Source organism: Antennarius striatus, chromosome 22 (genome assembly GCF_040054535.1).
Source record: "Antennarius striatus isolate MH-2024 chromosome 22, ASM4005453v1, whole genome shotgun sequence".
Taxonomy (NCBI): Eukaryota; Metazoa; Chordata; class Actinopteri; order Lophiiformes; family Antennariidae; genus Antennarius; species Antennarius striatus.
The window spans coordinates 786729-800733 of NC_090797.1; the positions used below are offsets into that span (position 1 = coordinate 786729).

Below are 14005 nucleotides of genomic sequence, written 5' to 3' on the forward strand. Positions count from 1 at the left end.
CCCCCACTCTCCCGGTGGTGGGAGCCGCCTCCATGTCGTTTCGTTCCTCTTGACCTTTACATTTTTTGGTCTGGAAGGTCTGCAGGAAGGATGGATCCATTATCTTCACCCGCCCTCCTCCCCCCTCGCCCCCACCACTCATGGGGGGTGGGCGGAGGGGGCGTGGTCGTCTCCATCAGGCCGCAGTAAACACTTCCTAGATCCAGAGCAGCTAGAGAGGAGCTGATGTTTGTGTTCGTAAAGTTTGAAATGATTTGAATTCAAAAAGAAGAAAAACATTCTTTAAATATAAACTAAAAAAACAACATTTTAAGTTTTATAAATGTTTGTTTTTGTCGTTAAAGCTTCAAAAGTAATGAATGGATTAGAGTGAGCTCTGACCAGTGATCAATATTTTTAAAGTATTGATAGGAATAAAGGAATTAATTTATAGAACCTCCTGCTGGACCTGCTGTGAGGAGGAGGGGGAGGGGGCGGGACTTCAGGTGATGTCATCAATCCTCCTCACCAGTGATGGATTTGTTCATCACCTGCTTCCTATCAGCTGTTAATCAGAACGATCAGGGATCTGATTGATCTGCAGACGTCCTGCAGCCCTCCCCTTTCCCTCAAGCTCCTCCCCTTCCTCTGTCCCCTGTTCCTTAACCTCCTCCCCCTCCTTCGTCCTTTCCCCCTCAAGCTCCTCCCCTTCCTGCTCCTCCTCAGGTAAATGTGAAACACCTGGTTTAGAGGGGGTGGAGATGAGCTCTGATTGGTTGAATTCATGATCAAACAGTAATTAATAATGAAGCTAAAAGATTAAAAAGATGAAACTCGTAAAAGGATAAAAATAAATTAAAATGAACTATAAACAATGCACAAAAGTTAACTTTTGATTAAAAATGTATCTCTTTTTAAAACAAACCCGTTTTGATCTTTTTAAATCTAAGAATTTTGAATCCTTATCGAATCATTTGCACGGTTTTAAAACCCTCCTTAATCGATCGGCCACAAACTTTCTCCTTTTTGAACCCAACTTTATTTAAACTCCTCCTCTTCCCCCTCCTCTTCATCACTCGGGATTCGAGCCTTTGGCTTCAGACCAGATCTGTGTGTCGCAGATCTGCGTTCACCTTCCGTCAGCACACACTTTATAACAGCACACACAGCTGCAGCACACACACACACACACACTCACACACACACCGATCCGCACCGCCGCCACATCCTCATCCTCACGACCCGAAACACAGGATGGCGAAAATTAACGGATGCCTCAAATGTCTCTTCATCTTCTTCAACGTGCTGTTTGCGGTGAGTAGCGCTTTGTTTGTTTGTTTGTTTGTTGGTTGTTTCTTGGTTTTCACTTTGTATTTGTAGAAAAATAAGAAAAAGATTTTAAAGCATGAAGAGAAACATCAGCTGGGAAAAGAAAACATTTTAGATGAAGAAAAGTTGCCATATTTTCGTTTTGCAAATTTGAGGAAAAACAAAATAAAGATTTTGACAAAACAAATTGTTTACTTTGATTTTGAAATGAGCAGAAAGGACTTGGATTAGATTGTGTTTGTGGTGTCGTAACATCAGTCAGTCACTTCCAGGAACGAGGAGAGGAGGGAAGAGAGAAGGGGCAGATTGTGAAGGCTTCATATTTCACCGACCCCCACCCCCCCCCCCAGAGCCCCTTTTCTTCTCTCTAACGAGGTTCTCGTTTTTCTGTTTCCACTTCTGCAGAGAAAAAAACCCCCACTTTTAACGGCATTAATCCGCCTCTGAGCTCCGGTTCTGTCGGAACACGTTTTAAAAAGCCTCTTTAAAAGCGATACCTGTTGAAAAAGAGAAGAGAGAAGTGGTTAAAATAAAGAAAAGAGACGCAGGATGCACCCACCGCCCCCGCCCCGCCGGACACGCCCTCCGCCCCCGCCCCGCCGGACACGCCCTCTTTTCTTCTGAACCGTCGCAGTTTAAAATTTTCCCTTAAAGATCATTTGTTCAACTTTTACAAGTTAAATTTCACTTTAAACCGAAATTATCTGTTTCTTTAAACTTGATTTCGTCTTTTTAAAAAGCTTAATCCTTAAAATGACGTTAATTCAGATGAGAATTAATTTATTAATTCGCTAACAGAAGCTTGATTGGATCAGAACGTGCTCCGCACGCACGTGAGTGTTTCCCGCAGCCCGATAGGCTCCACGGTTCCTGGAGCTCTGCCGCCCTCTGGCGGCGGAGATGAGGGCGTGCAGCCAGCGGTGACGTCACCGCGTCAGTCGTGAAGAATCTACGTTCAAGTTTATAAAAAACAAAATAAAAACGTCTAAAACACTTAATGACTTATTTGTATATTTTTACCTACTCATTTAAACATTTTATGAAAATATACACTTAAACTAAACTGTTTTCATGTTAAACATCAGGAATATAAATAAAAAACAAAATGCTCATCATATAAAACTACTTTCGACTGTCATCTTGTGGTTAATGGATGCTGCAGCCAAGCCCCGCCCACATAGTCCTGTCTGGGTAACAAGTCACATGACTGAATCCAAGGATGATTAACGACTGCTTCATTATAATTAACTATTTTTCAGTTGCTTTAGTTGTAAATACATTTTCTTTCAGGCTGGAAAGAAATCATTTAAATTATTTAACAAATTATTGCCATCTAATTTTGTGTTTATTTTAGTTTATTTTAAAATGTCATCTTTCAAAAGTTTCTTTTTAGAGTAAACTGAGGGCCTAACGAATTATTTTCTTCAAGCTCAAACAAAATGTTTTTCCTCCTCAGATCTTCGGATGCCTGCTGATTTATGGGGCCGTGAAGTCCAGCGCCTACAGCCATCAGGTAAACAACACGCTTAAATATTTTAATTATTATTAATGTTGGCACTATTATTATTAATGTCATTATGATGATGATGATTAATATAGTATATGCACAATTATATTTAGTAAAATTAACGGGATTAAGATGAGCTTCATGTATTTTAAATTTTTTAGTCCATTGAATGACCAGTAGTATTAAAACACGTAAATGATTAATAACAAAACTACACTAATAATTAGGTCACAGAAACACAACTATGATAAATATGTCATTAAATATATTATTATTATTATTATAATTATTGTTGTTGTTTTTGTATTTTGCATTTTACATTTTTATATTGATTGATAAAAAAACTTCCGCTAGAAAAAAACCCACTTGCTGCACCGGAGCAGCATTCAAATCTTTATTGACAATCACCAGGTGTACGTTTGGTTCAGACGCTGAGGTGTTTGTTACGCCTGCAGTCAGTAAATGACGTCAAAATGAGAGAATTCTAAAAAAAATTTTTTTAATCTTTAGTAAAAAATAATTTGCGTTGTGTCTGACAATAATTTTGTGATTACTGTTTGGATCCAACGAGACGAGGATCCTTAAGAAGAATTTATTTCTTTTTGATTGGAGAAAAAATATTTTTATACCTACTGAATATTTTAAAAAATACCATAAACATGAATAACTTCATACTTGGCTTACCATATTTTAGCATAACTTAGCTTAGCACAAAGATTGTTAGTAGGAAGAATGGTTTATTGAAAGTTAGATTGAACCTCAAGTTAGATTCAATTTGAGGTTTAATCTAACTAGATAGCTTTTAGTGCATATCTTAGCATTGGTTAGCACATCTTTGCTTAGCAGAAACGTCATAAACGGCGGGAACAGTTAGCCTGACTTCATCCAAAGACAAACCAGCGTATGTATTGTAAATATTTCCAGTAAAAACAAAGTCTAGCGTCTTCAGGCCCAGATGGATTCCTTTGCTCTGCTGGGACGGCGGCCGCTGCCAAACACGCATTCATTGTCGCTCATTATGGGATGGCTGCAGGGCGAAAGGGCTCCAGGTTTACTGTAAAGTGACTCAGGGGCCAATCAGAGGCATCTGTGCGCGATTAAACCAATCAGGGGAGGGTGTGTTTGTGTTGGTGATGGGGTTAGCTCTGAGGACGGTTGTGTAACCGGAGCCAGGCGGGTGGCGATTGGAAGCAGCTGCTCCGGTCACCGTTAAAACGCCGAGGTGGAGGCCCAGTGTTTGGTGGGGGGGGGTTGCCAAGGCATAGTGGAGGATTTCATTTGTCCTCCTAATGCAGAACAGATTTGTGGGGGGGGGTTTTTCCATTCTCACAGTCGACTTTCTCTCAGCACAATAACAGGAAGTGTAGCGGCGTGGGCGGCGTGACAGGGCACAAAAACATTTGATTCCATTTACTCCTCGTTTCTGGTGTCCAAACGACGCTGTCAGGCCTCCGCGCCGCCGCAGAACCCGACCGCGGCAAATTGCGTCGTCTGATTGGCTCAGAGCAAATGGGTTACGTTCAAAACGGGTTCCGAAAAAAAAAAGTTTCAAAATACAAAGGAGGATTCTGGGAGTTTTTTATTACGTTTCCGACATTTTCATTCACGGCTTCGTCATTATAGGATGTCGGAAAGGACAAACACCAAACTACCAACTTGAAATTACGTGAAGATTAAATTAATTAATACAATTACATAAATTAAAATTTATAATTAGAATTAATAATGACAATTACAATTTAATTACAATTATTAGAATTCAACCCAGTAAATCTGGGTGGGAGGTGGAGCCAAGAACAGAGTAGGAGGAGTTCTGATATGTCGGACCAATCAGAACTCTGCGGGAGTTTCAACCAATCAATTAAAGTTTTGAAAACTGAGTCCTCTGCCTCCTATCAGCCAATAGAAGACCTAGCATCTCTGTGCACAAATGACCCCCTGTTTGTCTGGTGTGTTCTTCCTGTGGGGGCGGGGCAGCTGTCGGCAGTGGGCGGTCCCAGCCTGGCGTGGAGTTGGGTGTTCGCCATCGGTGTCCTCAGCATTTCCTGTTTGGGAATCTACGCTGGCTGCTCTGAGAAGGAACTCGCCATCAAAATAGTACGTACCCCAACCGACCAATCAGAGGAAGCACTCCACGTGAACGCTCCATGGAGGCGTGTCCGATTTCTCACGTGTATCTTTACAGTTTGCAGGTTTCATGGGAGTTGGAATGATCATCATGCTGATCTTTGGCATTATTGTCGTCGTCACTAGAAACAAGGTCGTCATCTATCTATATCCATCTGTCTCTCTACCTCTATCTTCTTTCTGTTAGCCACATGCTAATGCTAGTGCCTGTCTTTGCTGTCTTTTCTCCCTTGATGCTTTTTTGTTGCTGCCGTATCTGATGCTACCTGTTAGCCCGCTAACCTGCCTTTCCTGTTGGTACTCCTTTCTTTCCTGTTGCTGACCTCCTCACTACATGCTATATGCTAACATGTTCTCTACATTTTATCACATATATCCTGCATTTCTGTTCAGTATTTTCCCGCTAACACTTTTCTCTTGTGATGCTAACGCTGTCGTTACTTAACCTACAATTATATTTTATTTTTAGCACAATGCTAACGCTCCCTCTATCCTTCATTTAACTTTGCTTTACTTTATTTGTTGTTCACTGAATCTTGATGCTAATGCTTTAACCCTTTCTTTGTATGCTAACTCCTATCAAATGTATATATTGAAGGAATGGAATAAAGGTTGTTTAATTACAGGCTGATGCTAACACTGTTTATCATGATAAATATTTACTGTCTACCTTAAAATTCTTCTTCGATTATGCTTAATTACTGGAGCATTTAGCTTCCTTGGTGGTTGTCTTGATGCTAATGTTCTTGTTGCTCCTGCAGCTGAAGAACAGCTTTGAGAGCGCCTCGTCTGAAGTGTCCAAGACGTTCATGGAAGACGACGAGCTGAGGAGCCTCCTGGACGGCCTGCAGCAATCTGTAACGTTCCCTTCATTAAATAAAGTTTAAATAAAGTTGGATTCAACCAGAGCCGTTCCAGCTGCTCATGTGTGCGTTGGTCCTAGGCCCAGTGCTGTGGCGTCGTCAGCGCCAACGACTGGGGCGACCACATCCCCGAGTCCTGCAACTGCAACGCCGGGCAGGGATACGGACTGGGAGAGTTTGGAGGATTTGGATCGTCTGGATGCAAAAACAAACCTTCGGTTGGTTCATCACACGATCTGGCTCCGTCTGATTGGACGGTTTGCTTCCTGGTATCTAGGGGGCGTCGGCTACTGCTATAATAAGGTGTGCTTGTTTTCCTGCAGGGAGTCAGTGGTCCAGACAGAATCTATGCACAGGTGATCAGTCAATCAATCAATCGATCAATCAGTCAATCAATCCAATTAATCACTCAATTAATCATCGTCTCTTCCCCGCAGACCTGCAGTGACTTCATCTTCCTGTGGTTCAACATCTTCTTCCAGATCGCCATGGGCTTCTTCTTTGGATTTGCCGTTGTTGCTGTAAGCCCCGCCCTCCTTCTGCTTTGTTGTTGTTTTGTTGTTGTTTGTTTCATGACTTCCTGTCTTCCAGCTGATGGGCCTTCTGATCTCGCTGCTGATGATCCATCAGATCAAACGTCACGACGGGGGAGGCGGAGCCTCCATCGCCATGAAGGGCTACTGAAGCAAACCCTGAAACCCCGGAAGCTCCGCCACCCTGCACCACGACAGGAGGGCGTGGCTCCGCCCATGACCCCGCCTTCTTTACCTTAGTATGATAATGCTGCCTTTTTGAATGAGCGACAGGAAGGGGCGTGGCCTGCTCCAGGAAGATTTAATTTGGGTTTTGAAGCGGCACTTTTTTCCTTCGGCTTTCTCTCGTAGAAAATATTGCAAACATTTATTTTTCATGCGTCGGTGTTTCCGTGTGTGTCGTCTCCTGTAACAGACGTGTTGTAGAAGCATCTTCACCTCATCTGGCTGCAGTGCAGTTAACCCGAGGAGGTCCCGACGCCCCTCTTAAGCCCCGCCCACGCCAAAGGATAACGTTGAAGCTAACCCGCGATTGCTAACGCCAGCAGGAACATGGTAATGCAAGTTACTATAGGTCAATTAGCTTTAAGTTGGTCTGTTAGCAACCTAGCTAACACCTCAAGAGGTAGAAAACCAAATTTATTATTAGAAAATAGCGCCCCGCTAACCTGTGAAGCTAACATGGAGTCATGCTAGTAATGGCATTTAGCTAGATGCTTTCTGAAATGTTGGGACGATAAAAACGTCCTCAAACTTCTCGGACATGACGCCGGTTTCTCCGTTTGATCCTGAGTCGACTCGAGAGACAACAGGTGAGTGTCTCATGCTAATGTTCGCGTCGCTAACTGCGACCACGCCCGCTTGCTTTCATGTTGGCAGCATAAGCTAGCCTAGCTCCTATTCTAGATTTCCAAAGTGTCGGGTCCTGTCACATTTAAAATTTCAAAGATGTTATTTATCTCACATTTTTGAGCCAGTTTGGGGTCATTGTTGTCAGATTTTTATTTTTTTATTTTTAGCTACAGCAGAAGCAACAATGCTAACGACTACCGTTACCTTATATGTTAAATACGGGCTCACTGAATGTAATTTAGCTTTAAGCTGCGCTGTTAGCATGCCAGTGAACCATCTCTCGAAATGGTGACCAGCATGATGAAAAGGATACATCAAAAAGTTAGCATGCTAAAGGTTAGCATTGTTGAATTGGTTAGAAGTCAAAACGAGCGTCAACGGTTACCAGAATGGAGATCAGATGAATTTACTTTCCTGTGTAGCTTAGCCTGCATGCTAATGTGTTAGCGACTTGCTAGCTTAGCATTACATTCCAACACTAGTCCTCTAACCCAATCAGAACGTGCACTGACTGTTTTTTTTAATAGATTTTTTGTGTGTAGATTTTTTGTAAATATCGATAAACTCGGAGCCACGGTTTTTCCTCTGATGTCACCGTTGCTGAGGAAACGTCTCCAGGGCCTCCTCGGATTAAACCCGTCAGCCAGAAGAACATTTAAACTGTCATTTAGTGTGTTTGTCAGAATGTAGAACCATCGACATGCGTATTTTCAAAGCTAAATGTTACGTGTATGTAAATCACTTTAGTCTAAACTCGTTAAACGTTAACTGTTAATCGTTAATCGATCGATTAGATGCAAGCTGCATCGGAATGTGGAAATATAAAGATCCAAAAAGTTTGAATTCGTTTTCAGAGTCCAACACTTGCAGTAATGTTCACTGAGGATGAAGCCATGTGACGCACCAAACTACAGCTCAGGGTTCAGTTTACAGGTCTCCCACGGACCATGAACGCCCCACACCCGTTAAAACCGCTTCAATTGAATGTGACAGGATCTTAAAAATGTAAAATCTGCACTTGTATTATTTCCAAATAAAGACAGAATTACCCACAAGGCCGTGCTCTTGTGCTTGATCTGGCATACCTCTGGTGGATGTGAGCGTGTCCACACACTTTTGGCCACATCCGTTAGGTTCGCTGTCCGCCACCAGATGGCGCTGCAGGCCAGAGGAGGAGGAAGTGTCAGCGCCAGGAACTGGATGTGAAGTCGACTCAGCTGATCCAGGTAAACAAACAAACAGCCACTCCAGATGTTAGTGTTGCAGGGTGGAATGACACGGGACACGGGCGGCCATCTATAATTTAATAGTGATAGATGAAGTCAATCAAAGGATCAATACAGATTATTGATGGTTTAACAAAAAAGTCTTGTTTTATCATCAGGGTTTGTTCATTGTGGGGGTTTCCATGGTTACCAGAAATATGAGGACCGGCTTATTCGTCTCACCTGTCTCGTGATGCTTCCACTGCAGTTAGCTTTAGCATGTTAGCGGAGGAGTGAGCCAAGTGACCTCAGGAAACCCAGATTCACAGATGAATGATATCCACTCAACAGACGTCGTCACATCCTTCCTGGTATTGGTTGGGTTACTGGTTGAGGGTGTTTTCCGCCAAGTCAAAGCAGCAGCATCAGAGTTTACAGACGCCAAGATAAACACCCTAATCAATAAGCTCCACGTGGCTCCGCCCATCGGGTCACATTCCTACCAGACAAACCGATGTTCACACGCTCAAATGAATCAAACAATGGATAACAAAAATTCATTGTTTAGACCAGGCATGGGTCAGCTACGGCCCGCGGGCCACAAACGGCCCGATGGGGTTGGTAATCCGGCCCTCCAGGCTCATGAAGAGTAGAAGTAAACCTCGGTTTACGTTCTTGTACGTCGATGATTGAAAAAATACACGGAAACATTAAAAGGTTTACTTCATTTTACTCCACTTTACATCTGTCAGCCACAAATACTGGAAACATAAAATCACTATTAAAGTGTTAAAACACATTGTTACTGTGCAATAAGTCAGAATAAAACATATATTATTAGCCCGTCACTAGATGTTTTTTTCTGTACTATATAAAAAAATAAAATGTAATTGTCAGCTTAAAATAGATTCAAATTAACCAAATATTTTTGAAATACATTCATTAATTAAGTTCAGGACATAGCTGTGGATGGTTATCTTTAGCTTAGCCTGGAGGCTAACTAATTTTACTTGTCACGTCTCATGGAACAGGTTAATGACGCAAGTCGACGTTTATCTGGTTTATTAATTTTATAAATAAACTCAATTGTAAAATAATTTTTACAAGCTGTGCATCTTTGTACTTTAAAAGATTAAATTATGATTAAAATTCCTTTATTAGTTCCCTGTAGGGGAAATGATTATTATCTACTATCATCTTTGCTGCCTGTTGGAGGACAACTCGTTTTAGATCCACCACGCCCGCCGTCTATCTGCCCCTCTGATGCCCTGCCGGTCAGATCGTTTGCCCGCGCCTGATTCTGCTGTGACTGACGATGACGATGGGCGCAGAGTTGACACCGTCGTTGTTGAGGCCAGGACTGAAGAAGGGGTAAAGTCTCTCGGTGAACGTGCAGCCGATGAAGGAGAAGATGGGCGTGGTGGCGTCCACGTCGTGAAACGCCACCAGACCCTTCTCGTAATCCACGAACACTCCCACCGTCAGCGGCTCGGACTTCAGCGACAGACGCCGAGGAGATCCGACCAGAGCGGCGTACTCACCGCCGTCCTTCAACCAAACGGTCCAGTGGCCGTTCTCCGGACACAGCGGGATAATCCCCTTCCGCCTGATGGACTCGCCGGCCACGCCCAAAGTCCACCGGGTCTTGTCCTTCACCTGAACCTCAAAGTAAAACTTCCCAGAGGAGAAACTCTGCTTTGCTAAAACACAACAACTCGGGTTGAATCTTCCAGGGTTGTCCGGGAGGTTCTTCCTCACGCTTCCGTGATACACTTGTTTGCCGTCGTCGGACAGGATGAGCGCCGGATGGGCAGTGTTGGGGTCCAGGGTCACGTCCACGGCGAACCGCTGGACGCTGTTCAGCTCCGTCTCCCGTAGCTGCTTCCGTAAGTCTTTGCCGAGCGTTACATCCAGATGGTCCACCGTTCTCCTCACGGTTCCTTCGTATGACGGTAGATTGACGCAGACCTCCGTCCAGTCTTTGGTTGGTTCGAAGGTCTTCATGGCGCCGAAGCCTTGCAGGAATTGCAGGTGGTCCTTCGTGAGCGAGAGCTGCTCCATCTCGTCTTGTTTCTTCAACAACTCGGAGACTTCCTGTTTTATCTCCTTGATCAAACCTTTGGCCTCGGTTTTCATCATCTTCTCCTTCTCTGCAATCGAATCAGTGAATTCTAGCCAGGAAGTTTCCAAAGACTGCAATATACTCAGGAACACCTGAGCGCCGTCCGCCCTCTCCCTGTTCGCTGCCGCCTTGTTGAGCTTGGCGGATTGCCTGATGTCTTCCACCTTGAGGCGTCTCTCCTGGATCATCTGGTTGACTTCAGCCTCTTTGTTGTCCAGCTCCACCTTCTTGGTCGTGAAGACTTCTGAAAGCTGGGTCACTTCATGCGACTTGTGTTCCAAAATGGGGCACAGCATGCAGATGCACTCCTGGTCGGTCTTGCAGAAGAGCTCGAGAGGTTTGTTATGCGTCACACACATCCTGCTTTTCAAGTCGTCCACGGCATCAATCAGCCGATGTCTTTCCAGGCATGGTGCCGTCAGGTGCGGACTTAGGTGCACCTGGCAGTAGGACGCCAGACACACCAGGCAGGACTTGACGGCTTTCATTTGGGTCTTGGTGCAGATGTCACAGGGAATGTCTCCTGGGCCGGCAGCTTGCCTGGGAGTCTTCCCGGACGACTGACTGAACTGAGCCGCCACGTCGGATATGAAACCGTTCACCTGCACGTTGAGCTGCCGATAAAAGTGCTCTTTGCAGAATGGGCAGTCGCACCTGTGGTTGTCGTCCCAGTGCTGCACGATGCAGGCTTTGCAGAAGTTGTGACCACATGGTAGCGCCACCGGGTCGGTGAAGACGTTAAGACAGATGCTACACAAGACCTGCTCCTCGGACAGGAGGCAGCTAGCGGTTGACATGGCGACCTGCCGGGACGAGGATGGTTGGTCATTCAACGCGTCATCCAGTTCAGGCCGGTTTCACCTGCAGTGAAGCTCCGATGTCTGTTTGGATAGAACTCACCGAAGTTGGATGAATACTTCCTCGTGGAGAGTTCCGTCTTCCTCACACGGGCGTGAAGGTTTGCTGTTCTTGCATCCTTTGACTCACACCTGAGGAATTTAGCCACACCTCTTTGGCGGTAAACCTGTTTGGGTGCAGCATGATGGAAGAATACTACGCTTCTTTGTGCGCTAGAAGGAGTGTTTCCTGTCTTGATCATCTCCTGGTGGACCCTTATTGACACAGAGTTCTAGTAGAATGAGGGTTTGGGTTCTGGTTCTGGTTTTCCTCTGTTTTTGGGTTGATTCCTTTCAGTTTTGATGAACTTGGGGAACTTTATCTTTCTGTGGAGGTACCAGAAGGAAACGTGCAAAGCTAATTGTTGCTAAAGGACCAAGTATATCAGTCCACAAACAACAAGGACATGTGACCCAGAACACGGGTGCTGTGGAGCAACTGGTGGTCTGACCCGGGTACGGGGGCCAAAGACTGGTCTAATAAGGACTGATGGGTGTGGTTCAGTTCTGATGGGTGTGGTTAATTCTGGATGGGTGTGGTTCAGTCCTGATGGACCCGTCTAGCCTCTGGTTCCTCTGGTGGTTCCACAGCAGAGCTGGGCTCAGAGTCTCGGTTCTGTTTGGGGAACCAATAATCAGAGGTCTCAAGTCTGGAACCGTCTCAACTTATCAGAATTTAAATGAGTCAGAAGCCCCACCCACTGGCAGGGTGTGTGGGCGTGGCTACAAATAAATCAGCCAATCACACACTTTAGAGCTACTTCTGATCCACTCCACATGTTTGTAAAAGCTATTGATGAGGTCAGTTATTAAATATTGATTTGTTTCCACTGATCGACTGAAACGTTAACAGAACCTGACGTCTGAGACAAGATGAAAACATAAAATATTCATTAAAACCTGATTAAAATACTGAAGCTTTTCTTTGAAACCCTCAAACATGGTCACACTTTTGTTTTGAAACTACTAAACAGGATGTGATGCGTTACCTTTAGCTCACACACTCAGCTGGAACGACATTTAATGACTTTAGAAATCAGCTGTTAGCGTTCCTGAGCAGCCGGGCGTCACGCAAACGCTAATATTTTTAGCTTGTCATTGTTATTCATCAGTGACATTAATAACCTCCTGTGTGTGTGTGTGTGTGTGTGTGTGTGTGTGTGTGTGTGTGTGTGTGTGTGTGTGTGTGTGTGTCCTACATTCCTTAATGACTTCTCCAACGCCCGGTGAATTCATAACGACGCTAACACCTCTGCTATATTCTTAACGACGTCTGTAAAGGTAATAGCTTTTAAATGGATGAGCTAGCGCGGTGGGCTAGCGCTATGCTAGCTGACATACATCAGCGCTAATGAGAGAGGCCGCGAGAAACATCACAGTATTTATTATTTGTGACTTTTCAGTTTGTTTACCTCTGCTTCCACGTTTCTCATTAGCGTATTGGCTAATAGCGTTATAAATCTGAAGCTAAAGTCGTAGAATGTTGGAAACGGAGTTTAATCAGCCAATCAGAGCAACACGTCCTTCCTGCTAGCACCGTTTTCAGTCGATACGTAGGGTAGTTCGCTACAGTTCTGGGTGTCTACACACAGCTACGATTAGCATCAGCATCCTGCTAACACCTGAAAGCTAACCAGCTAAACATGTTTGTTAGAACTACCATCACCGCTAGCTGGTTAGCAGAAACAATGGAGCTAGCCTGGTTCGTTCAAGGGTTTCAAGTTTCCAGGTGGGTTCTGGGTTCTATTTTTGTCCACACACACACACACACACACACACACACACACACACACACACACGAGGCCTGTCTCTGAAGTATGTTTTGAAGCAGACACACCCGAAGACGTGAGTTCATTTTTATCCACACTTCCTTTAATTGGTTTCTCTTACGATCTATCAAACAGGAATTTGTCGTCTCATTGCTTCCTGGTTCCTCTGATGATGTTATCGACGTCTCAAGTAAACAAACCAAACCAGGATTTGAGCTGCGGGAAAGTTTCAGCTGGCAGCTGATGTCAGAGGTCAGAGGTCAGGGGTTAGGGTGGCCTCAGGCCTGTCAGGATGTGGATGCAGCGTCTTGGTTCTGGTGTTTTCTGCCTGCTCAGCAGAAAAAAGAAGAAGAGGAGGAAGAGGAGGGATGAGTCCAGAACTTAATCCAGCTGTGGATTACAGGAAAACTAAAATGAAATAGTTTCAGCAAAACTATTTTTGTCCTCTGGGGTTCTGGTCGACCGGGTCTAAACTAGCCTAAACTGGTCTAAACTGGCCTAAACTGGTCTAAACTGGTCTAAACTGGTCCAAGCAGGTCTATATGATGAAATTCCATGAATTTGGTGGGTTTGTGAATCAAATCCTAATTTTAAACTTTTTTTTTTCGTTCTTCCTGTCGTTCCACTTCAGCCTGACAGACGGCACCGAGGGTCCAGTGTCCGTCACACTGTCCTGCTAACCATGATGCAACAGGCAGAAATACACACACACACACACACACACACACACACACACACACACACACACACACACACAGAGTAATACAAGAACCAAACTGGAAAGATTTTTTTTATCCTTTAAGAAAATCGTTAAAAAACAAAT

The 14005-nt window shown here is 44.3% G+C and overlaps 2 protein-coding genes across 2 annotated transcripts; one reads left to right on the forward strand and one right to left on the reverse strand.

Moving 5' to 3' along the window:
- Nucleotides 1–1080: 1080 nt before the first annotated feature.
- On the forward strand, nt 1081–8245 carry LOC137589115 (CD63 antigen-like). The gene is made up of 9 exons (XM_068306601.1): nt 1081–1293; nt 2765–2821; nt 4793–4912; nt 5001–5075; nt 5704–5799; nt 5886–6023; nt 6129–6161; nt 6243–6326; nt 6397–8245. Exons 1-9 carry the CDS (start codon nt 1234–1236, stop codon nt 6487–6489), a joined length of 756 nt encoding a protein of 251 aa, XP_068162702.1. The 5' UTR covers nt 1081–1233; the 3' UTR covers nt 6490–8245.
- LOC137589114 (E3 ubiquitin-protein ligase TRIM39-like) lies at nt 7428–12372 on the reverse strand. Its single transcript, XM_068306600.1, has one exon. The coding sequence runs from the start codon at nt 11312–11314 to the stop codon at nt 9671–9673; it is 1644 nt and encodes a 547-aa protein (XP_068162701.1). The 5' UTR covers nt 11315–12372; the 3' UTR covers nt 7428–9670.
- Between the last annotated feature and the right edge of the window lie 1633 nt (nt 12373–14005).

Bases quoted from the DNA above. Each gene is read 5' to 3' on its own strand.
- LOC137589115 (XM_068306601.1), top strand. From the start codon at position 1,234: ATGGCGAAAATTAACGGATGCCTCAAATGTCTCTTCATCTTCTTCAAC. The intron at 4,913-5,000 runs GTACGTACCCCA...GTATCTTTACAG, and splicing joins AGGAACTCGCCATCAAAATA to TTTGCAGGTTTCATGGGAGT. The intron at 5,800-5,885 runs GTAACGTTCCCT...CGTTGGTCCTAG, and splicing joins TGGACGGCCTGCAGCAATCT to GCCCAGTGCTGTGGCGTCGT.
- LOC137589114 (XM_068306600.1), bottom strand. From the start codon at position 11,314: ATGTCAACCGCTAGCTGCCTCCTGTCCGAGGAGCAGGTCTTGTGTAGC.